This window comes from Chiloscyllium plagiosum, unplaced genomic scaffold, assembly GCF_037043375.1.
Source record: "Chiloscyllium plagiosum isolate Xiang-an unplaced genomic scaffold, Cpla_swu_hap1 HiC_scaffold_7, whole genome shotgun sequence".
Taxonomy (NCBI): Eukaryota; Metazoa; Chordata; class Chondrichthyes; order Orectolobiformes; family Hemiscylliidae; genus Chiloscyllium; species Chiloscyllium plagiosum.
The window spans coordinates 96,162,726-96,188,673 of NW_028270145.1; the positions used below are offsets into that span (position 1 = coordinate 96,162,726).

The 25,948-nt window shown below is 41.1% G+C and overlaps 1 protein-coding gene across 1 annotated transcript in view; it reads left to right on the forward strand.

The window, feature by feature from the left end:
• clasp1a (cytoplasmic linker associated protein 1a) overlaps positions 1-25,948 on the forward strand; it is a 240,737-nt gene that overhangs the window by 70,279 nt on the left and 144,510 nt on the right. The window contains exons 7-11 of the mRNA XM_087989318.1: positions 6,791-6,861; positions 11,174-11,266; positions 13,646-13,791; positions 19,090-19,225; positions 23,346-23,416. Coding sequence (XP_087845444.1) covers positions 6,791-6,861; positions 11,174-11,266; positions 13,646-13,791; positions 19,090-19,225; positions 23,346-23,416 — 517 coding nt within the window. The remainder of the gene's footprint in view (positions 1-6,790; positions 6,862-11,173; positions 11,267-13,645; positions 13,792-19,089; positions 19,226-23,345; positions 23,417-25,948) is intronic.

Here is a 25,948-nt window from a genome sequence, read left to right on the forward strand (position 1 = left end):
AAAGACACATGTGAAGAATTCATTTAACACTCTACCAATGTTCTCTGGCTTAACCTGGTTATTCTCACTCCCTTTTGTACCTGTAACCTACCTTGGGATTCTCCCTAATTTTATCTCAATCCCTTCTTTGCTCTATTAATTGCTTTTTCAGGTTCCCCCATGCATTTTCTGTATTCCTGTAGGATCTCCATTGTTTTGCTCCCTTTGTACCTGTTGAGCATCTCTCTTCCATTTTATTCACTTCTAAATATTATTAGGAGGTGGAGCTTGTGATGTGTAATCTATAATGCTTCATTCCTGTAAGTAACTAGAAATACATATATTTGATTACAGATTAATTATACCTATAAACCTATATAAGTGCCTGTTACGTATATAGTCCCAACTGGATTCCTGAAGAAGGGCCTGTGCCCGAAACGTCGAATCTCCTGTTCCCTGGATGCTGCCTGACCTGCTGTGCTGTTCCAGCAATAAAGTTTCAACTTTCTTAAATCACCAATTAAAGTACTCTGGATGATATATCACCCAACCAACATTTTGCATACAGTACTGGAATGAACAAATGTTAGAGATGTTGTTAACTGCAGCAAGTGAAATATCTCCAGCATTTGTTTGCATAGTCATACTTCAGTTAACATTTCTGAGCCACTGCCGCAGCCAGACAATGACTCAGTATTTTTCACACTGAGTTCTTAAATCATGTTTGAATTTACAATGCAGCATTGACATTTCTGATTAGACAGGGTTCAAATTGCTTGTGTGAATCTCATAGGAACTTCAAAATATTTTCAGCAATAATCATAAGATGCTGTTGTTTGGTGTATGTTAAGAAATTCAGGATGTTTGTTGAGAATAGATGAGGTTTAGGAGCTCTTTAAGTTTCCTGACATTAGTGGGTGAATTGAACTGTTTAAAAGCCTCAAGAGCATAAGATATAAAGGAGTAGAATTTGGATATTTGGCTCATTGAATCTGCTGTGCCATTTGATGATGATTGAAATGATTCTCATACCTATTCTCTTACCTTCTCCCCATAACCCTTGATCCCTTTATAAGTCAAGAATCTATTTGTGTTTTAAATTCACTTAATGACTTGACCTCCACAGCCATCTACGGCAATTAGTTCCACAAATGAATTGCCCTCTGGTTGGAAAAAATGCTGCTTCTTCTCAGTTCCAGTGGGTAGTGCCTTCATTCTGAGACTGTGCACTTGTCCTAGTCTCTCCTACTAGCGGAAACACCATCTCCATGTCCACTGTATCCAGGCCTCTCCATCCTGTTAAGGTTCAATCAGATCCCCCTTCTTATCCTTCTAAACTACATCAAATGATGTAGAGTCAGAGTCCTGAACACCACCTCCTATATCAAGCCCTTCATCTCCAGGATTCCTCTCTTGTAAACCTCCTCTGGACTCATTTCAACACCAACACTTCCTTCCTTAGACGTGGAACCTAAAACCGCTCACAATATTTCAAATGTGGGTCTGATTCGAGCCTTATACAAGCTCAGCAGTATATCTCTGCTCTTGTATCCAACCTTCTTGAAATGAATGCTAACATTGCATTTGCCTTCCTTGCCAACTGAACCTGATCTTAACTGTAAGAGAATCCTGAACTGGGTCTACTAAGTCCCTTTGTGCTTAGGGTTTCTGAAGCCTTTCCTATTTAGAAAATAACCTGCACCTATCTTCCTACTAAAGTGCATAACCTCACACTTGTCCATATTGTATTCCATCTACCACTCTGCTAGCCTGTTCAAGTCTTTCTGCAGCCTTCCCTCTTCCTCAACATCACCTGTCCCTTCACCTATCTTTGTGTCAACTGCATCATGCACTGTAAATTTAATGATCACCGAGCTTCCAATTTGTCTGGCTTTGACCACATTGAATAAGTGTTTAACAAATAGCAAAATGTCATAGATACTTGACTGGAATAAAAACAGAAGTGGCGAACTTTTAAGCTTTCTGCTTTTTCCATTAAGATTTGGAAATGTGTATTTTAAAATAAAGTTTTACATTCACTTATCTACTGATATGCTATCCATGGCTCCGTGTGGATATTACGATTCCCTCATAGACTCATCCAGCCTGATGCATGACCATTTGTGGCAAACAGGAGAGTTACAGGGTAGTAGAAGCTGCATTTTCTAATATCTGCATAAATGTGTGCCCCTTTTCCTTGTAGATAATGAGGATTTGGTGTACCATGCTTTAAGTAAAGTTAGTGTACAGCTGTTTAGGGATCAGTTAACTGGATCTAACTTGAGATTTTCCTGATTAATTATTTCTTGCCTTGAAGAGATTTACTTATTGGGGAGGTCATTGATGAGACCACATGTCTAATACCGTGTCCTGTTTCAGTGGTCTTATTTGAGGAAGAAAACTAATGAATCAGTGGTGCTTCAGAGGAAGTTTAGTTGGTTGATATGTGGGATGAGTGGGCTGTCTAATAAAGAAAGTATTATAATGGGCATGTTTCCGTTGGAGTTTAAATGAATGAGGTATGACTTTATTGAACAGGAAATAAGATCCTGAGTTGTCTTTTCAAGGTGAATGTAGAAAAGTTGTTTCCTCTTGTGGGTGAGTCCAAAAATAGGCTGCACTATTTAACAATTAACGGTCACCCTCTCAGGACAGAAATGCTTTTCACTGACTGAAATTCTCTGGATCCAAAGGCAATAGAGATAGTCACTGAATTATTTTTAAGGCAGAGGTAGACATATCTTTGTTTGTCAAGGGAATCAAAGGTTATTGGGGGTAGATGGGAATGTGGAATTTGAAGCACAAAAATGTTACTGAATGGCAGAGTGGCTTGAGAGAATGAGTGACCTACATTTCCTCAGTTGGTATTTGTTGTATTCCTACAGTTTGTCCATTATACATAGAATGTGAAAGTGAGACATTTGAAAAATAAACCTGATACTTTAGCATTTTAGTAGATGCTATAATCTAAAATTACGTAATTTTATTTTTGCCAGTCATGGTACAATATTTTCCAGAAGATTAAATGACACACATTAAATAAGATGAGCAATGAGTTAAAAGACTGTCTGATCTTTACAACCTTCAAAACCCTTGTCACTTCAAAGGTAAATGTAAAACTAAATAGAACACAGGCAATTATAGTCGGGCAGTAGGCGGCTAGAAGATTTCTATGAAACCCACCAATTGAAGCTTAACTTGAAGAACCATGCTGGTCTTGATTAATGTTGTCATACTGTATACAAAAGATAAATATTATATCAGCTCTGTCTCAGCGAGACATAGGTCCAACTCTCACTTTAAGATATTCCATATAATGGCCTTCACTGAACGAATTATTAGTTGTGTTCCACGTGTCCACTGACCTTTGGGGGAAAGAACCAATCTTGTAACATGTAACCTGGCTCTGATCATGCACACTTCAAAATTGTGACCCTTATCTTCCCTAGCCTATTCAGTTGAAGTAAACTGCGACATTTGAATTCCTGCCACCAGAATCCTTCAACATAGGAATCTCCATATGTAAAACAGCACCCTCACCATCATTTTTTTTTGAATGTTTGATGAAATGGAACAAATAAAATAAACATGGATTTGTTATTTATAATTTTGAATGCTGTAAATTTATGCCCCTTTGTTACTTCTGTTATTAGTGTTAAGTCAAGTCCATGTAACATGTGATTTTGTTTTTTTTGTATAGCATTTCTTAAAATGAGTTTGGATTTTAAACTAGTGGCATTTGAATGTTGGGTTTTTTTTGGTGAAAGGTTTTAAGAATTAACTAGATCAGTTTTTGAGAAGCTGTAATTTTTAAACTAGTATGGAACTCCTGGGGTGTTAATGGAAGTTTGTTTATATTCAACAAAATATTAAACTGTTGGCATAGCAGAGTCTCTGATGAGCAAGTTGTTTTTTTAATGTAGTTTAAAAACCTTTAGGTTTAATTTGAAGGGGTTCTGAAGTCAGATGCAAGTTTTATTTCTCAGAGAAAAAGGAGATTGTTCAGTGTAGTTAAGAAAGTAAATTACCTCAGTGGAAAAGTGCTGTTTGCGAAATCTTCCATACTAGTAGTGTTTAGCTAGAAACTTGTATTGGTTATTCAAAGCTGAGAAGGTCTAAGATCTTAGTTGTGTGAACCAAAGAAAAAGACTTCACTGCATATAGGTCCAGAACTGAAAAGCAGTAGTTGTTTTTGAGTAAGTATATGTGATGGTGTAGGGGAATAGATGGGATTATTTTGCCACCTGTTTTGAAAATTTTCAAATAATTATAGATGAATAGCTTGGTTTATTTTATTTTTGTTTCTTTTGTGCAGTAAACTTATGTTTTATAGTTAAACACAAGGCTGCCGATTTGGTTTTATGTTGCAGTGGAAAACCACCAAGTTAAATTAAAACTAAAATAATATATGATTATCAAGCGAGATTTCATTTTGGAATCTGACTTGTCTGATAGTAACATTGGCTGAAACATAACAATTCAACTTCAGGTTTTTTTTGTGAAATTAAGTTGTTAAACCACAGAAATACAAAATTGAGGTGATTTGTTTCGTAAATATTAGTTTCTATAATCTTTCTTAACCCCCTGCAGATAAATAAAGTGGGAGGTAAAAATCTGTTAGATGGCATATTGTTTAACCATATCCTCAGTTACGGAGAAGTTTAAAGATGTAAAAACATTCTTTTTGGTAAAATCACTTCAATTGGCATGTAAACTTACTGGTCTCAGCTAATACGTAGTGTACCTTCTGTTTGTAACAGAGCAATGCCTGACATATTTTAGATTCATAATTGTGGTGAATGGGTGGCTCAATACCAAGGATACGGCAGCATTTAGTTCTAGGTTTCAATCCAGACCAGGTATGGTTTAATTCTCTGTTGGTTATAAGTGTCTTGATGTGAAATGAGTTTCACAGATAACCAAATTGGTTGCTAATTGGACCAAAGTAGCAATCTTTCTGCTCATATAGGAAATGGAAATGAAAATGGAAAGCCTGTATTGGATATATTAATAGAATTGGGATGCAAGGATTTTACCAGAGCATTTTGGTTCCAGAAACAGAGAGAATGTTGTGGTTCTGTTCGCCGAGCTGGGAATTTGTGTTGCAGACGTTTCGTCCCCTGTCCAGGTGACATCCTCAGTGCTTGGGAGCCTCCTGTGAAGCGCTTCCGTGATCTTTCCTCTGGCATTTGTAGTAGTCTGAATCTGCCGCTTCCGCTTGTCAGTTCCAGCTGTCAATGGCAGTGGCCGGTATATTGAGTCCAGGTCGATGTGCTTATTGATTGAATCTGTGGATGAGTGCCATGCCTCTAGGAATTCCCTGGCTGTTCTCTGTTTGGCTTGTCCTATAATAGTAGTGTTGTCCCAGTCGAATTCATGTTGCTTGTCATCTGCGTGTGTGGCTACTAAGGATAGCTGGTCGTGTCGTTTTGTGGCTAGTTGGTGTTCATGGATGCGGATCGTTAGCTGTCTTCCTGTTTGTCCTATGTAGTGTTTTGTGAGTCCTTGCATGGAATTTTGTACACTACATTGGTTTTGCTCATGCTGGGTATTGGGTCCTTCATTCTGGTGAGTTGTTGTCTGAGAGTGGCTGTTGGTTTGTGTGCTGTTATGAGTCCTAGTGGTCGCAGTAGTCTGGCTGTCAGTTCGGAAATGCTCTTGACGTATGGTAGTGTGGCTAGTCCTTTGGGTTGCGGCATGTCCTCATTCCGTTGTCTTTCCCTTAGGCATCTGTTGATGAAATAGCACGGGTATCCGTTTTTGGCGAATACATTGTATAGTTGTTCTTCTTCCTCTTTTTGCAGTTCTGGTGTACTGCAGTGTGTTGTGGCCCTTTTGAATAGTGTCTTGATGCAACTTCTTTTGCTTTTGTTGGGGTGGTTGCTTTCGTAGTTCAGGACTTGGTTTGTGTGCGTGGCTTTCCTGTATACCTTTGTGGTGAATTCTCCGTTCGGTGTTCTCTGTACCATCACGTCTAGGAATGGGAGTTGGTTGTCCTTTTCTTCCTTTCTAGTGAATCGGATTCCTGTGAGTGTGGCATTGATGATCTCTATTTCTGTGTGTGTTCTCTATTTCTGTGTTTTTAATGATTACAAAGGTGTCATCCACATATCTAACCCAGAGTTTGGGTTGAATTTGCGGTAAGACTGTTTGTTCTAATCTTTGCATTCCCGCTTCTGCTACGAGTCCAGAGATGGGTGAGCCCATGGGTGTGCCGTTGATTTGTTCATATATTTGGTTGTTGAATGTGAAGTGTGTTGTGAGGCACAGGTCCAGTAGTTTGAGTATGCCGTCTTTGTTGATAGGTTCAACGTCCTGTTGTCTGTTCTGTATGTCCAGCAGGTTGGCTATTGTTTCTCTGGCTAGGGTTTTGTCGATAGAGGTGAACAGTGCCGTTACATTGAATGAGAGCATAGTTTCTTCCTTATCTATGTGTATATTTCTGATGATGTCCAAGAATTCCTATGTTGATTGTATAGAGTGTCTGGATCTGCTGATCAGGTGTTTTAGTTTCTGCTGTAGTACAAATGTCGGAGGAAAAATCGCAGAAGCACTTCATAGGATGCTCCCAAGCACTGAGGATGTCACCTAGACAGGGGACGAAACGTCTGCAACACAAATTCCCAGCCCGGCGAACAGAACCACAACAACGAGCACCCGAGCTACAAATCTTTTCACAAACTTTGAACAGAGAGAATGTGTTCCACTCTATCTGTACCTATACAATAAAAACTGTTTCCCAAACTTCACAGATCAACCAAGCATTCTTTATTCAACTGTTCTTTATTATTTACTTCTCATTCCTCAATAGTCAAAGACGGTGCGGGTGCTGTCGATGAAGATGATTTTATCCGTGCGTTTGAGGAAGTTCCAACAGTGCAGGTAATCTGATTCTGGTGATAACTTTAGTAGCCCATGTCGCTTTTATTTGAGAACTAGAAATCTCAAAATTTAGATCCATGCCAAGTTTGAAAGTTTGCTGTTGTCTTGGATTATTTTGTAATGTGCATTTGGTTGCAAGTACAGTACTGTACTTCTAAACCTAAGAATTAGATGTGAAGGAACAACGTAAAGCATTTAAAAGCATATGGCAGTAAAAACTATGATTATTCCTATTTATTGAGTTTGTTGAAATTTACTTTACATGTGACCTTCAACTACCATTGTGAAAAGTCAGCTTTTATTACATCTTTATGTTACTACTGCAAGTAACAGTAAAATCCATTCATTTAGTCAATTTAATACAGATTTCCTTAAAATTAGAAACTTCCATAGTTGAAATATGAAAACCTTTGGCTTCTCTGTTACCTATACTTTATATGTAGCTTCACAACGTAAATGCACTAAACCATGATTATAAAAATACTGTGGCCATAAGAGCTGGCCAGAAGCTGGAAGTGACACCACCTGACTCTACAAAGTATGTCTACATTTGCAAACTACAAGTCCGGAATGTGATGGAGTGCTTTCCATTTGCTCGGATTAGTGTAGTTTTGCCAATACTGAAGAGGCTTAACATTGTCTCTCGGGTAAGAAGCAAAATGCTTAATCAGCACTATATCTGCCAACTTAAGCATTCCACTCTTCCACCACTGGTTCACAGTGGGAGCAGTGTAACATATTATTTAAATGGAGAGAGATTCCACAACCTCAAGGTACCTTGGTGTGTAATGTTACCAAAGCAAGTGATTAAGAAGGCAAAGGTAATATTGTGGATAAGTGAAAGGCGAATGAAATATGAAAGTAGGAATGTTTTGCTGTATTGATGAGACCACATCTGAAGTACTGTGTAGAATTTTAATCTCCTTATTTAAGAAATGAAATAAAAGCTTTAGAAGCAGTTCAAAGATGATACAATTTACTAATAATTGGAATTGTTAAAATAACTTGTTTATCTCTCTGGACCTGCATTTATTGTCCATCACAAATTACCCAGTGGCAGCATAAGGTCAGCCACATTGCTCTGACTTCAGAGTCACATGTGGCTCAGACAAGGCTGGATGGCAGATTTCTTTTCCTGGGGGACATTGGTGAACCAGATGGGTTTTTACAATAATTATCTGGATATGTTTAGTTATAGAAACACAGTCATGGAATAATTTTAAAGCAGAGATGGATAATTCTTGATTAACAAGGGAATTTGAGGTTACTTGAAGTTGGCAATAATGTATAGATGAAGCCATATTAAGATTAGCTAAATTATTAAATGACAGAGCAGACTAAAGGGGTCAAATGACTTACTTGCTCCTCATGCTATGTTGTATGCAGCATCTGCAATGTTCTCTGCAGCACCTTGCCAAGGTTCCTTTGATAGCAATTTAAATAAATGTGAGGTGTTGCCTTTTGGTAAGGCAAACCAGCCAAGCTTATCCAGTTAATGGTTAAGGCCCTGAGAGTGTTGCCAAACAAAGTGACGTAGGGATGCAGGTGCATAGTTTCTTGAAATTGGAGTTGCAGGTAGGCAGGGTAGTGAAGAAAGCATTTGGCACGCCTGCCTTCATAACTCAGAGCATTGAGTATTGGAGTTGAGATGTCATGTTGTGGCTGTATGGAACATTAGTGAGGCCACTTCTGGAATACTGTGTACAGTTATGGTCACCGACCTATAGGAAGCATGTTGTTGAACTTGAGAGCGTGCAGAAAAGATTTACAAGGATGTTGCAGGAACTGGAGGGTTTGAGCTAAAGGGAGAGGCTGAATAGCTGGGGCTTTTTTTCCCCCGGAGCCTCAGAGGATGAGGGGTGACCTTAATAGAGATTGAGAAAATCATGAGGGGCATGGATAGGTGAATAGCCAAAGTCCTTTTCCGAGGATCGGGAAATCCAAAATGAGAGGACTTGGGAAAGATTTAAGAAGGACCTGTGGGGTAGATTTTTAATGAAGAGCGTGGTGCACACAAGGAAACAGGGTACAATTACAACATTCAAAATGTATATGAATAGCAAGAGTTTAGAGGGATGTGGGCCAAATGCTAGCAAATGGCACTTGGTCAGATTGGGATGCCTGGTCAGCGTGGACAAGTTAGATCAAAGGATCTTTTCTGCAGATCTATTGGGTCTGCTATTTTTTTAAGACATCCTCTTCAGACATGTTATTACACACCTTTTGGAGCATGTGGGACATGAACTCAGACCACCTGGTCCAGGAGTATGGACACTACAATTGTACCATAAGAAGCTGAGTCTGCTTTATATTTCTGCATATTACTGCTCACACTTCAGATATTTTGTAATCAACCTATACAGAGATGTTATGACGCATTTATGGAGCAGATGGGACTTTAACCCAGGTCTCCTGGTCGGGTCACTACCACTGTACCGTAAGGAGCTGTGTCTACTTTATTAAAAAGAAACCAAAGGTCTTCATTATTTTGTTTTGTTATTAAATCTTAGAGTTGCTATCAATTTAAGTAGGACTTAAAATCAGGCCTCTTGGTCTAGAGGCAGGAACATTACTACTATACCATGATCAAGGGTCTGCCTTTTATTTTAAAAATCGATCTGTTCAGAGATGTTGCGACGCACCCTGGAGCAAGTGGAACTTGAACTTGGGACTCCTGATTTAAATAATAGGGTCACTGCCACTGTGCCACAAGAGCAATGAGGGTCTGCTTTATTCTTTTTCCCTTCTATTCAGAACTCTATCACACACAACTGAATGACTTGCCTACCACCATATTGCTGTGACTTTAGTTTTTGGTTTTTAAACTGTTAACCACCACCACCACCACTAATCGCCCATGTAGCTGATTAGATATTAATGGGCAAAATCCATTATGGGCAATGTGAGCCATCAAAAGTGATGGGGCTGAGGGTGTAGGGAAAGCATGAAGGGATTAAATCAAAATGGAGTTACAGGGGGGAAATAAAACACACTTTTCCTCATGGTATCTATATCTCTCTCAAAGTATTGAGAGTATTGTGGGAGGTGATGGCCTAGTGGTATTATCACAGGTCTATTAATCCAGAGACCCAAGTTCAAATACCACCATGGCAGATGGCAGAATTTGAATTCAAAAAGAAATCTGGAATGAAGAGTCTCATGATTGTCGATCATCAGAAAAACCCACCTGGTACACTGATGTCCTTTTGGGAAGGAAACTGCCAAGCTTACCTGGTCTGGTCAAGTGCCCGATGGGGAACAAATGCTGGCCTAACCAGAGATGGCCACATCCCGTGAATGAATTTAAAAAAAAGTGCTCCCTCTCCAGTGACACCCAGGCATGTACATAACTGCGGAATACGGCCAGACAGTCAAGAGATATTACCCCCACCCACTGTCTGGACCTGTTTATAGCCATCCTGGCTGGGTCTAGGTGCAGCCCCACGAGGAGGTCCTAAGATTTGCCCACACACCTGTGCACTAGATGCCCAAAGATCAGGCTGAAGTGCAACCAAAAATGCAGCAAAGGATTTTCCAAATAACTAGAAAGGGGGTCCAATTGCCAGAATCAGGAGAGGATCTGCTTTGTTTTTAAATTAGTTTTCTCTTTTCTCTATACCCAGAAGTGCTAGTAGGCACAACTGAGTAACTTTCCCACCACCAGGAGTACTATGACTTTTTAAATGCATTTTTATTTTTTCCTTTTTTAAATCTACTCGCCACCATCCATAAAGTGAATTAAATATTTATAAGCAAAGCCCATTTTGGAGAGGGTGTGCTTTAGAAAGTGCTCTGGTGATGAGTTCAGGAGAAGCCAGTGGTTGTTAGCAAGGAAACTTGTACATAGTGAGTTCCACAGGAAGATTAAATAGTGAATATCCCCCTTGCGTCTTGTAGGGGTTATCACAGTGTCAGTGTCTTACAGTGTCACTATTCAGTTATGTGGAGCTATAAGTGTCGGAAGGCTGTGACTGTAGTCTGCTTGACATGATCTTTTGCACAATATTAATCTTTTCAAATGAGCAGATTTACCAGCAAATTGAAATTGTTTGCATAAACAAAATCTAGAACTTAAATGTATACTTTATTCATCTGTTGAAGTCGTAATTTTGACCTACATTGTTTCTGGATCACTAGTGCAATAAATTACTGTTTATTATTTTAATAATATAATTCAGTCACATGTTTTCGCTGCAAAGTAGCTTCATTTTGTTTATTGCTAATTAAATATAATGTAATCATAAACATGTATTTTTCTGTTAATGCCCAAAATTTGATGGGATAAGCTGACCTCTATTTACTTCACTTATAGATTTTTTCCAACCGAGACCTTGAAGAATCCATCAACAAAATTAGAGAAGTTTTATCTGATGATAAGCATGATTGGGAACAGCGAGTAGCTGCTGTAAGTGTTTTGAGCCTTCAAATCTGATGTTCTCTTTGGTATTGAATGTATTCAGGGTTTGAAAAAAAACAATTTTAATAACAGTTGTTTGTTTTAATCTTTCAAGGCTGTTATCTTTACTGTGAAATTGGTCTTGAGTAATGCTTTTAATAACTTGATTGAGTTTTTTTGAAGATGATTGATGGCAGAGCAGTGGATCTGATCTATGTGGACTTCAGTAAGGCATTCATCAAGATTCCTTGTTAGCAAGGTTAGATCACAGAGAATAGAGGGAGAATTAGCCATTTGGATGCGTAACGAGCTTGAAGATAGAAGACAGAGGGTGGTAGTGGAGGGTTGATTTTCAGACTGGAGGCATCTGAGCGACAGTGTGCCACAAAGGTTGGTGTTGGGTCCACTGCTTTTCATCATTTATACAAGTGATTTGAGTGTGAAGATAGGAGGTATGGTTAGTAAGTTTGCAGATGACACCACGGAGGTGGAGTGGACAGTGAAGAAGGTTACCTCAGAGTGCTACAGGATCTTGATAAGATGGACAAATGGGCTGCGGAGTTCAATTTAGATAAATGTGAGGTGCTGCATTTTGGAAAATCAAGTTAGGGAAGGACTTTTACACTTAAAGGTGAGGTCCTGGGGAGTGTTGCTGAACAAAGAGACCTTGGAGTGCAGGTTCATAGCTGCTTGAAAGTGGAGTCGCAGATAGACAGAAGGGCGGCACGGTGGCACAGTGGTTCGCACTGCTGCCTCACAGCGCCAGAGACCCGGGTTCAATTCCCGCCTCAGGCGACTGACTGTGTGGAGTTTGTACGTCCTCCCCGTGTCTGCGTGGGTTTCCTCCGGGTGCTCCGGTTTCCTCCCACAGTCCAAAGATGTGCAGGTCAGGTGAATTGGCCATGCTAAATTGTCCGTAGTGTTAGGTAAGGGGTAAATGTAGGGGTATGTGTGGGTTGCGCTTCGGCGGGGCGGTGTGGACTTGTTGGGCCGAAGGGCCTGTTTCCACACTGTAAGTAATCTAATCTAATCTAATCTAATCTAATCTAATCTAATCTAATCTAATAGTGAAGAAGGCGTTTGGTATACTTGTCTTTATTGGTCAGTGCATTGCGTATAGGAGTTGGGAGGTCATGTTACACCTGTACAGGATATTGGTTCGGCCACTGTTGGAATACTGTGTGCAGTTTTGATCTCCCTGCTGTAGGAGGGATGTTATGTAACTTGATAAGGTTCAGAAAAGGTTTACAAGGATATTGCCAGGGTTGGAGGGTTTGAGCTATAAGGAAAGGCTGAATGGACTGGGCCTATTTTCTCGAGAGCATTGAAGGCTAAGGGGTGACCTTATAGAGGTTTACAAAATAATGAGGGACATGGATAGGGTAGATGGACAAGGTATTTTCTTCTGGATAGGATAGTCCAGAATTAGAGGGCATAGGTTTAGGGTGAGGGGAAAGATTTAAAAGGGTCCTAAGAGATAATGTTTTCATATGTGTATGGAATGAGCTGCCAGACGAAGTGATGAAGGCTGGTACAATTACAACATTTAAAGGCCATGTGCATGGATATATGAATAGGAAGGGTTTAGAGGGATATGGGCCTGATGCTGCCAATGGGACGAGATTAGGTTGGGATGTCTGGTCGGTAGGGAAGAGGTGGACTGAAGGGTCTGTTTCCGTGCTGTGTATGTCTCTGACTCAATAATGATTGCTAAAAAATTCCTGTATGTCTTGACAATTGTGCATAATAATATGAAATACCATCAGGGAAAAATTCAGCTCTTACTTTGACACAAATGAAAATGAAGATTTTCGTTTTCCATGCTGTTGTTTGCACTTACCTTTCATTTCAAATGAAAACCTTGGGTTAAATTTTGCACTCAGTAGTCAAGCAATGACATTCTCATGCTGACGTTGAAGAAAGCTAACCACAAAACCTATCATTCTCTGTGCAATGGTTTTCTGTCTTCCTGACCAGCAGTCTAATCCATGTCATGGTGAGGGAATCTCTCGGATGCCACAGCAGATATGTCGCCAAACAGATAAACAGCCAATTCGATTGACATATTTGTCCACACCAAACTGGGAGATTAAAAACATTTCATCCTTCACTTCTAATTCCCTGTCAAGGGAGAAACTGGGCTTGCATGGAGGATAGATGGGTGTTAATAAATTACCTAAAATTTGGCTTCCAGTTGTGTTACAAGATTCTTTTTGAGATTCTTTTGGATAGGAGAGTCCTGGATGGTTAATAATAATTGTGTACACATGGAAAGCTTAATCAAAACGAAGGGTTAAGTGAACCTCATGCATTCCAAGTTTTCTTCTGCTAGCTTCTTCTTTCTAATGTACTGATAACTTACAGAAAAACAACTTTTTTTGTTGACAGCTTAAAAAAATAAGGTCTTTAATGCTAAGTGGAGCGGCAGAATATGAATGTTTCTTCCAAAATCTGCGACTTTTAGATGGAGCATTTAAATTATCAGCAAAAGATCTACGATCACAAGTTGTACGGGAAGCTTGTATAACATTGGGGTAAGTAATGAAATGAACATGATCAAACTTTGCCAATTAACAGTAAAGATTTGGTTGTTAATCTTGTAATCTGAATTTTAGTTGCTCATAATACACTTTTTATAAGTTCATTTTTGGGATTTGGTTTATTCCAGCCAGGCAGACATTGATTTATTACACTTGTAAATCATTCTTATTCAGATTTTCCTTGCCACATCCTGATGTTCCCTCAGGTTTTGTATTTAGTGAAATGCCATCATTTATTTCTCCACTTTTGTTTCGTTTGCTCTCCAACAACCTAATTAATTATTCACCTCTCCACTTAAAGTTCTCTGCCTGTTATTTTGGGCTCTGTTCGAACAGCTATTCACAGAGACCTTTTTATTCCTGTGGTCTCGATCTTGTTTTGTATCCTCAGCACTCATTTACTGGCACAACGTTGGTCAGCCTGTGCCCCTCAAAGGAATGCTCCCTTACTGTAATCCCAGCTCAATTGCAGTGGCATTTTCCAATTCCTAACTGCTGAATCTTTTTGTTCTCATTTGCCATGGTGCTAGAGTGGAAACCTCAAGTTTACCTGGTACTGTCTTGTTAGGATTAACTCTTCGACTGAGGAAAAGCCCTGTCCATTCAACTGTCTGTGATTCTGCCTCTCATCTATCCCCATGGTTACATCATGGAGGGGAATCATCATCTCCTCCCTTGACCCAATTTTGACCAAGTTACTGACCTCCCATTCTCTTGATATTCCTACAAGGAAATTGTTTGTACTATGCTTCACATAAGCCAAACTTATGCTGTTGCATCTTGTGGAGATTGGCGTCCTTCTACTTCTGGGCACTGCTCATGATTCATTGCAATGTTGAAGTTTGGAAATTGCCAGGGACACTTAGGGTGGGATTTTTCCCATATAGAAAGTTTAATGAAGGCTTTTTTTTTAAACTGGGGCACCTTGCTTCATCTCCTGCGTAAGTAGATGCATCAGCCTCAAAAAGTCAATAGTTCAAGCCTTATTTCGATGAGATGTGACACTAATGCAACAACTGTGCAAGCCAATGGACTAGGTAAAAACAATGACTGCAGATGCTGGAAACCAGATGCTGGAGTAGTGCTGGAAGAGCACAGCAGTTCAGGCAGCATCCGAGGAGCAGTAAAATCGACGTTTCGGGCAAAAGCCCTTCATCAGGAATAAAGGCAGAGAGCCTGAAGGGTGGAGAGATAAGCTCGAGGAGGGTGGGGTTGGGGAGAAAGTAGCATAGAGTACAACGGGTGAGTGGGGGAGGGGATGAAGGTGATAGGTCGGGGGCGGGAGGAGGGTGGAGTGGATAGGTGGAAAAGAAGATAGGCAGGTAGGACAAGTCATGGGGACAGTGCTGAGCTGGAAGTTTAGAACTAGGGTGAGGTGGGGGAAGGGGAAATGAGGAAGTCCACATTGATGCCCTGGGGTTGAAGTGTTCCGAGGCGGAAGATGAGGCGTTCTTTCTCCAGGCGTTTGGTGGTGAGGGAGCGGTGGTGAAGGGGGCCCAGGACCTCCACGTCCTCGGCAGAGTGGGAGGGGGAGTTGAAATGTTGGGTCACAGGGCGGTGTGGTTGATTGGTGAGGGTGTCCCGGAGATGTTCCCTAAAGCACTCTGCTCGGAGGCGTCCAGTTTCCCCAATGTAGAGGAGACCGCATCGGGATCAACGGATACAATAAATGATATTAGTGGATGTACAGGTAAAACTTTGATGGATGTGGAAGGCTCCTTTAGGGCCTTGGATGAAGGTGAGGGAGGAGGTGTGGGTGCAGGTTTTGCAGTTCCTGCGGTGGCAGGGCAAGGTGCCAGGATTGGAGGGTGGGTTGTAGGGGGGTGTGGGCCTGACCAGGTAGTCACAGAGGGAACGGTCTTTGCGGAAGGCGGAAAGGGCTGGGAAGGGAAATATATCCCTGGTGGTGGGGTCTTTTTGGAGGTGGCGGAAATGTCGGAGGATGATTTGGTTTATGCAAAGGTTGGTAGGGTGGAAGATGAGCACCAGGGGCGTTCTGTCCTTGCTACGGTTGGAGGGGTGGGGTCTGAGGGTGGAGGTGCGGGATGTGGACGAGATGCGTTGGAGGGCATCTTTAACCACGTGGGAAGGAAAATTGCAGTCTCTATAGAAGGAGGCCATCTGGTGTGTTCTGTGGTGGAACTGGTCCTCCTGGGAGCAGACACGACGGAGGCGGAGGAATTGGGAATACGGGATGGCATTTTTGCAAGAGGTAGGATGGGAAGAGGTGTAATCCAAGTAGCTGTGGGAGTTGGTGGGTTTGTAAAAAATGTCAGTGTCAAGTTGGTCATCATTAATGGAGATGGTGAGGTCCAGGAAGGGGAGGGAGGTGTCAGAGATGGTCCAGGTAAATTTAAGGTCAGGGTGGAATGTGTTGGTGAAGTTGATGAATTGCACATCTTCATCTCCAACTGCCGCCGGAACATTAACCGCCTCAACCTGTCTACCCCCTCCCCCACTCCAACCTCTCACCCTCACAATGCGCAGCCCTCCAATCCCAACCTCACCGTCAAGCCAGCAGATTAAGGGGGCGCAGTGGTAGTCTGGCGCACTGACCTCTACACCACTGAAGCCAAACGGCAACTCAAGGACACCTCTTCCTACTGTCCCCTCGACCATGACCCCATCCCCCATCGCCAAACGATCATCTCCCAGACCATAAAGAACCTCATCACCTTAGGAGATCTCCCACCCACAGCTTCCAACCTCATATTCCGGGAATCCCGCACTGCCCGGTTCTACCTCCTTCCCAAGATCCACAAGCCTGGCCAACTCATTGTCTCAGCATGCTCCTGCCCCACTGAACCCATCTCTACCTATCTCAAAACTGTCCTATCTCCCCAGTCCAGGAATTCCCCACATATGTTAGAGACACCACCCACGCCCTCCACCTCCTCCAAGACTTCCGTGTCCCCGGCCTCCAAAGCCTCATCTTCACCATGGATATCCAATTCCTCTACACTTCCAGCCGCCATGACCAGGGCCTCCAAGCCCTCCATTTTTTCCTCTCCCGGCGTCCCCAACAGTACCCTTCCACCGACACTTTCATTCGTTTGGCCGAACTGGTCCTCACCCTTAACAATTTCTCATTTGAATCCTCCCACTTCCTCCAGACCAAAGGGGTAGCCATGGGCACACATATGGGCCCTAGCTATGCCCGTCTCTTTGTTGGCTACGTAGAACAGTCGATCTTCCTTAATTACACCGGCACCACTCCCCACCTCTTTCTCCGCTACATTGATGACTGCATTGGCGTCACCTCGTGGTCCCGCGAGGAGGTTGAACAATTCATTAACTTCACCAACACATTCCACCCTGACCTTGAATTTACCTGGACCATCTCTGACACCTCCCTCCCCTTCCTGGACCCCTCCACCTCCATTAATGACGACCAACTTGACACTGACATTTTTTACAAATCCACTGACTCCCACAGCTACCTGGATTACACCTCTTCCCACCCTACGTCTTGCAAAAATGCCATCCCGTATTCCCAATTCCTCTGCATCTGCCGTATCTGCTCCCAGGAGAACTAGTTCCAGCACAGAACACACCAGATGGCCTCCTTCTTTAGAGACCGCAATTTCCCTTCCCACGCGGTTAAAGATGCCCTCCAACACATATCGTCCACATCCCGCGCAATTTCCCTTCTCACATGGTTAAAAATGCCCTCCAACGCATCTCGTCCACATCCCGCACCTCTGCCCTCAGACCCCACCCCTCCAACCGTAACAAGGACAGAACGCCCTGGTGCTCACCTTCCACCCTACCAACCTTTGCATAAACCAAATCATCCTCCGACATTTTTGCCACCTCCAAAAAGACCCCACCACCAAGGATATATTTCCCTCCCCACCCCTTTCCACCTTCTGCAAAGACCGTTCCCTTCGTGACTACCTGGTCAGGTCCATGCCCCCCCTACAACCCACCCTCCAATCCTGGCACCTTGCCCTGCCACCGTAGGAACTGCAAAACCTGCGCCCACACCTCTTCCCTCACCTCCATCCAAGGCCCTAAAGGAGCCTTCCACATCCATCAAAGTTTTACCTGCACATCCACTAATATAATTTATTGTATCTGTTGATCCCGATGTGGTCTCCTCTACATTGGGGAGACTGGACGCCTCCGAGCAGAGTGCTTTAGGGAACATCTCCGGGACACCCGCACTAATTAACCACACTGCCCTGTGGCCCAACATTTCAACTCCCCCTCCCACTTTGCCGAGGACATGGAGGTCCTGGGCCCCCTTCACCGCTGCTCCCTCACCACCAGATGCCTGGAGAAAGAACGCCTCATCTTCTGCCTTGGAACACTTCAACCCCAGGGCATCAATGTGGACGTCAACAGTTTCCTCATTTTCCCCTTCCCCCACCTCACCATCGTTCCAAACTTCCAGCTCAGCACTGTCCCCATGACTTGTCCTACCTGCCTATCTTCTTTTCCACCTATCCACTCCACCCTCCCCCCCCGCCCCCGACCTATCACCTTCAACCCCTCCCCCACTCACTTATTGTACTCTATGCTACTTTCTCCCCACCCCCCACCCTCCTCTAGCTTATCTCTCCACCCTTCAGGCTCTCTGCCTTTATTCCTGATGAAATGTCGATTTTACTGCTGCTCGGATGCTGCCTGTACTGCTGTGCTCTTCCAGCACCACTAATCCAGAAGCCAATGGATTGCCTGTCTCTCCAAATCAGTGTAAAAGATCTTATGGCATTATTTGAAGAAGCACAATTCTTCTGACTCCCATTTGCTATGTGCCTGTTGAATAGCTTAGATTGTGTTTTTAGGTTAAAAGTGCAATCCAGAATAATCATAGTCAAAGAGACATAAAGACATGTACAATGTATAAAAATAGTACAGTCTCTTTAATGAACAATATCCTCAAAATTGAGTGACATATTTTCAGATCTCCTTGTGAAACAATGCTAATAACTTTATTTTAAAGCAAGTGCAGAGAATGCTGGTGAATCTCAGTGGGTCTGGCGATATCTGTGTGGAGAAAAACAGAGTTCATGTTTCAAGTCCAATATGATTCATCTTCCTGTTCAGTTTTGAAGAAGAATAACACCAGACTCAACATTAAATCTGTTTCACTCCATAGATGCAGCCAGGAGTGCTGAGTTTCTGCAGCATTCTGTACTTCAGATTTCTAGCATCTGCATAACATATTTTAAAACATACTTTTTCAATGGTGTATTGTGTTTTATTCAATTTTATTCATCATTGGAGATCTATAGCTAGATGCTCAATGCTTGAGCTGAAAGCCTACTTATCTACCTCTCTCTCTAGGCATCTCTCATCTGTTTTGGGAAACCGTTTTGATCATGGTGCAGAAGCTATTATGCCAACGTTGTTCAATCTTGTACCTAATAGTGCGAAAATCATAGCTACATCTGGTATAGCAGCTATAAGATTAATTATTCGAGTAAGTACACAAAATATGCACCTCTTTTTTGTATCACTTATATTTTTTTCCCTCTTTGAAGAATGTACAATTTCAGGGTTGTCTGTGTTCCCAACAAGAAAAATGTTATTTTTATGCAAATACTAATTTGTCCCAAATCTATTTTAGAAGCAAAACTCAATTTCTTGCAACATCAAACTACACTGGAAAGTTTTATTTGAATGTTTGTGTTGGTTTTCTGTTTCTTTTGAAACTACATTTCTGCATACAAGGCAGGTATTTTATTTGTAATGGTGCTGTTATGAAAAGCACCCATAAATTTTTGTATTCTGGATGCTTTTGCTATTGTAATTGCTCAGTCACCACTCTTACGATAATCTTCCTCTGGTTACTTTGTTTTAAACTGATCACCTATCAAAGCTGCTAATGAGAAAAACAGCTGTATTTATCAAATGTCTGGTTGTTTTAGCCATTTGGAAAAATGCATAAGCAGCTTTGAACTAAAGTCCAGTTCTTTATCGATGTTAGCGAACAGGTAGCATATTCTTAGCAATCCAATTAGGAACTATTGAAATTTTTGCTAAGTCATTTAAAGTTGCTCAGTGCTAATTGCTTTGTTTTGACATTGTGTAATTCAAATATTAATCTGCTAAACTGAATTAAGTAAAATATAAGTGTCCCATTGCTCCTTTGATATCTGAATTATTAATTAAAAGTGAGCAGCAGACTAAAATTCTAAATTCTGGTCACTTGATTTAGTGATACCATACCTTTCTCTCCCAAGTTCAGCAACAGCTGTGCTCCACATTATTACATTGTGGAAAAATCTGTTGGAGTATGCGGACGCCAAAAGAAAAAAATGAATTAGACTTGACTGTAGTACCCCCCTCAGTTGAACAGTTTACTAAAGAAGATCAAATAATCATGTTGAAAGAGGGAAAGTTTTCAACACTAGAATGGCAAGTTGGCAAGGTTTTTTGGAGACTGATTTGATCTCATAGGAATCGTATTCGACCAATGAAGTTAATGAACTCAGTGGAGGTGGGGGCAGCTAAAGAGATATAATTAAGGAGTAGGAGATTTGGGTCAAACTAATATTTACAATGAGATGGGAAGCCATAATTCACAAAAAGATTAATAATTGCAAAGACAAGTGAATAATATGACCAACTGGGCCAAATTTAAGTATTGTCGTATTCTTACGTAAAAGTGGTTAAAGAATGGATTTTTTTTGTTTGAAGAGGGGAGTGGCATGGAAAGAAAGAGACAAACGAGGTGGAGTTGACACTATAAGCAGTTCAACAGTGATGATGTCACATGGCAGAGCAGGCTTGCATGGCCAAATGGCCTACTCCTAAATCCTCCATTCGTAACTGATAAGCATAAGACAGGTTTAATATAAAATGTGCTGCTCATGCGTGAAGATGTGGTGTGCAGTTATATGCTAATCATATTTACTAAAAGGAACAGAAATAGGCCATTCAGCACTTTGGGTCTGATTTTGTTCGTGTTCTAAATTCCACATTCCCACCTATACCCAGAATCTTGAATTCTGGTTAGGCAAACAAATTAATCTAATTCCATCTTAAAATTATGTTTGTTATTAATTGTTTTTTAATAATGTCTTGTGAGTAGGTTTTTATTGCTAAAAATGGACTGGTGGTAAAACACGTCAAAAATAGAAAGTAGGTGAGGATTATATAGATCTGGGCACACATTTGAAGTAAAGGCTTTCAAATAACTTCACTCAGCTTGGATTTTTAGCTTCTGTTAGGAGTAGGAACACAGGTGTGTGAACGTGGAACTTCATGCTCGCAGTGGATTTCTACATTCCATCTGTGGGCTCTTTATTCCATTTTCTGAAAAGCGAAATGGATGTGGGTGATGTTGGGAGGGCGACTCACCCACTTGAGCTGCTTTTAGGGCCTATTAAGATCTGTTGTCGAAGGCTCACTGGGTTTTTCCAGTCAGCTCTGGAGCTGGCTCAAAGGTAGAAGACAGAGGATGGTGGTGGAGGGCTGTTTTTCAGACTGGAGGCCTGTGACCAGTGGAATGCCAAAAGGATCGGTGCTGGGTCCGCTACGTTTCGTCATTTACATAAATGATTTGGATGTGAGCACAAGAGGTATAGTTAGTAAGTTTGCAGGTGACACCAAAATTGGAAGTGTAGTGTACAGCGAAGAAGGTTACCTCAAATTACAACAGGATCTTGGGCAGATGGTGTTTAATTCTGATAAATACAAGGTGTTGCATTTTGAGAAAGCAAATCTTAGCAAGACTTATACACTTAATGGTAAGATCCTCGGGAGTGTGGCTGAGCAAAGAGACCTTGGAGTGCAGGTTCATAGCTCCTTGAAAGTGGAGTCGCAGGTACCTCGGATAGTGAAGAAGGTGTTTGGTATGCTTTTCCTTACTGATCAGATTACAGGAGTTGGGAGGTCATGTTGCGGCTGTACAGGACATTGGTTAGACTACTGTTGGAATATTGCGTGCAATTCTGGTTTCCTTCCTATTGGAAAGATGATGTGAAACTTGAAAGGGTTCAGAAAAGATTTAGAAAGATGTTGCCAGGGTTGAAGGATTTGAACTATAGGGAGAGGCTGAACAGGCTGGGGCTGTTTTCCCTGGAGCGTCGGAGGCTGAGGGGGTGACCTTATAGGGTTTACAAAATTATGAGGGGCACGGATAGGGTAAATAGGCAAAGTCTTTTCCCTGGGATGGGGAAGTCCAGAACTAGAAGGCACAGGTTTAGGGTGAGAGGGGAATGATATAAAAGAGACCTATGGGGCAACCTTTTCACGCAGAGGGTGGTACAATTGCAGCATTTAAGAGGCATTTGGATGGGTATATGAATAGGAAGAGTTTGGAGGCTTATGGGCCGGGTGCTGGCAGGTAGGACTAGATTGGGTTGGGATAGCTGGTCAGCATGGAAGGATCGAAGGATCTGTTTTTATGCTGTACATATGTATGACTCCCAGGAGGCAGTGAGCGTGGTTTAGACACCCCGGTTGGCCGGACTTTGGGATCAGTGTTTCTCGTCAGGTTCGAGGCATTTCCAATCTGCTCATAAATCTGTATTTGAAAGCAGCATGTCATGGCTGTTATGTGATGTGATGTGACCCGTCATCCCAAGTCTCCACAATCGTGACCCAGTTCTTAAGGCTTTTTTCATTTTTTAAAAAATATTTGAGAGCCTGCCTCTGTTTTGAAGCGCCTTTGATCTTGCTTATTTGTTATTACAACCCATTGTTGCTTTTAAACTAGAGGGACTCTTTAAGCTTTCCAACTTTGAGAACTTACTTGGTATCCTGAACTGGACTTTGAGCCTGCCCTTTGAGCATTAATTGGACAATTTGGGGCAACTGTGTGTGTTGCCTATGGATTAGATTACTGCAGATAGATTAGATTACTTACAGTAGTGGAAACAGGCCCTTCGGCCCAACAAGTCCACATCGACCCTCTGAAGACCAACCCACCCAGACCCATTCCCCTATATTTACCCCTTTACCTAACACTACGGGCAATTTAGCATAGCCAGTTCATCTAACCTGCACATCTTTGGACTATGGGAGGAAACCGGAGCACCCGGAGGAAACCCACGCATACACGGGGAGAATGTGCAAACTCCACACAGACAGTTGCCTGAGGCGGGAATTGAAGCCGGGTCTCTGGCGCTGTGAGGCAGCAGTGCTAACCACTGTGCCACCATGCCGCCCACGTGCTGGCTGCTGCCCTCTACTGTTTAAACCTGAAGGTGGGGTCAGGTTTATAGCTTGCAGATTAATTGTGGACCCAGAATGTAATTTGCAGTCAAACTTAATCTTTTATTATTGTAATTCAGACGAGTAATTATTTACCTGAGTAACTTGTTTAGACCAGAATGGAAGTTGAGTGCATAAGACTTCTTTATAATGCAGCTGCAAATCTATTCAGTAGTTGTATATAAATCTTCAGTTCGTGCACTGTCATTACAATGTATACAGTAGCTTTAATGCTTTAGAATTTAAAAAGGGAACCATTTTGATCAGGAAAAGTAAGGCTCAGCCAAGATTTAACATTAATATCTGTCTCCCAGTAATCACTGGATAATTATAATAATACTTGCTATGTATTGAGTCTAATCTTAGAAAATCTTTTTCAGCATACACACTTTCATCGATTAATACCTATCATTTCAAGCAATTGTGCATCGAAGTCTGTGGCAGTACGGAGGTAAGCTTCAATTTGTGTTACATAACTGTGTTTGTGTAGTACTGATGAGGTGGAAAATCCAGCATAGTTTCAACCAGTTTTGGGGGTGAACAGTGAAAGATAAAAGAATTCAGTGTGGGTTGTGTTCTTGTGTCCCACTCTTCTCAGTACCAGTTCAGGCCACCTTCAAAGGCTCAGATCAACTCGCTATTTAGACATGAGCTACCTTGCAAATTTAAATCTTTATTTACTGCAGTTATGCAGAGTAGGCAGAGGGTTCTTCATTGCACAGTTGTTTCAGGTCTTGGATAACCATGTCATCATTCTGCCCTGAAATAATCCTTCAAGCTGCTGCTGTTCCCAGTCTTGATCAACTCTGCTTTACCTGTCTATCTCTGTCAAAATCTACCCACAGATCACCTTGGCATTGGAGTCAAACAGAATTGATCAATCTGTGATCAGTGAGTTCCTTGGATTGTCTGATGGTTGACCATTTTATGCAAGTGAAATCCAAGCCTAGATTTGGTAGCTTCTCTGGCTGCTAGGCTGAATTCCTGCCTGTTTTGGGCAGAGATCAATTTTTTTTGGGTTGTGTTACATATTCAGTTGTTAAATTTGAAGAGGATTTGCAGACTAAGACCAGGTAGAAGTGGAGGATTGGGTCCTTTCCTAAAGAAAAAAACCTCTTTGGTTGTAACAAAAATTTAAATAATTTTTAGCATTCAGGAATATTTTATTAGTCATAATTAAGAAGATAGTTGCAGGGTTTTCACGAGTGAAAGAAAGAGGAATTGTATTACTTACTATTCCCAAGAAAAATAATAAAATGGGACCTCAAACACTGACGTGAGTATGATATTTATGAAGGGGAGAATCTCCAGTACAATAGGAAGATGTATATTTCCAAGCAGAGAGTTCAGATCATATGATGTCGGGCCTATCTTTGGATTGTGGTCATTATGTTGAGTAAGGATCCACAGCCTTCCTGGATAAGTTATGCTCTTAATTGAGAAGTTAAATTTACAGTTTAGAATTTGTTGGCATTTGAATCTTCAAACTTCTGTCTGATTCTGATGATTAGGTATTTGCTTTTTCAATGTGAAGAAGTTGATCAATTCCTGAATTTAATTCTTGTTAGAATTAAATAACTAAATGGGATTGAAATGCTTTCCCTTGGCTAATTCATTGTTAAACCTTAAATTTCATATAGTCAAACTTCTAATAAAAACTAAAGTTTAAAAACAAATAGTGTTCCAATTTTGTATTTAAATTTGCATTAACAGTAATGTTTTCCATTGTCTACTTCATCTTATGATGATATTAGACTTGGAATCATAAACACCATACAGAAAATATTTAATTCGAATTAAAGTCTTCCTTATTCAAGTAGTATAACTGATGGTTTTTGTCAGGGCAATGGTGTACATTGTAGAAAATAATTTGTAATCATCTAATGCAGAACGTATCTTTGTTGCCTTCATGGAGAAACTTGGTACTGTAGACATTTTGTTGAGTCATCTTGTTGGCAGTGTTGTCATGGGATACTTAACTGTGTGAGACATTTCTTATGTCAATTTGTTTTATCTTCTAACTGTGAATATGGAATTTTTCACTTTCTGCACTAGTATTATTTCAAATATTTAAACATGAAAACATTTCCCACCGCACTTCCAAATTTTGACTTTTACAATTTGATCACCCTAAGTACTAAAATAATGGATTGGATCAAATTGTTTCACTGAGCTGAATTTCATTTTATGGAAGGATTTCATAACAGTTCACACTATTGTAAAACTAGCTACTTAATTCAGGATGCCACTGAAGAGAAGGCTGATACTGAGGAAATTAAAATAGTGTTGACTTTATTATGTGGATGTTACATCATATGCATAATAATTTCACTCTCCTGATGTGTCAATAGCATTCACCCTCTTCCCCCATAGATATCAGCCACAGATGTTTAAACCAGCGAAGATATTTTCAGATTTCAGGTACAGATTCAAACATAACTATGTCACACTACAATTATAAAGCATAAAAAGAGATACAGGAAAGGTCCCATACTTGGAAGAAGCAGAAAATTGATTTCAAATTGCAGATTAATCATGGAAAAAATAAATCTGAAAATTTCCTTCATAACTCTCCTCAATCTTCATCAAAGATATTCCACCCTGGAAATCAGTTTAGCGTATCCTTTGTACCCTTCCCCTATCTTTCAGCATGTGAGGAGACCAAAGGAACATATAGTATCCTAACTAAGCTCTCACCCCAAGCTGTATGCAAAGACACAATATTTTTGACAATATTTGTCGTTTTAACAGCATTCCAAAACAGATTCTTTGGTTCTCGATGTTGGTTTGCTCACTGACTTGGAAGGTTTGTTTTCAGACATTTTGTCACCATACTAGGTAACATCTTCAGTGAGCCTTTGAATGAAGCACTGATGGTGTAGCCTGCTTTCTATTTGTCTGTTTGGGTCTCCTTGGGTTGGTGATGTCATTTCCTTTGGTGACATCATTTCCTATGGCAATATCATTTCCTGATTTTTTTTCT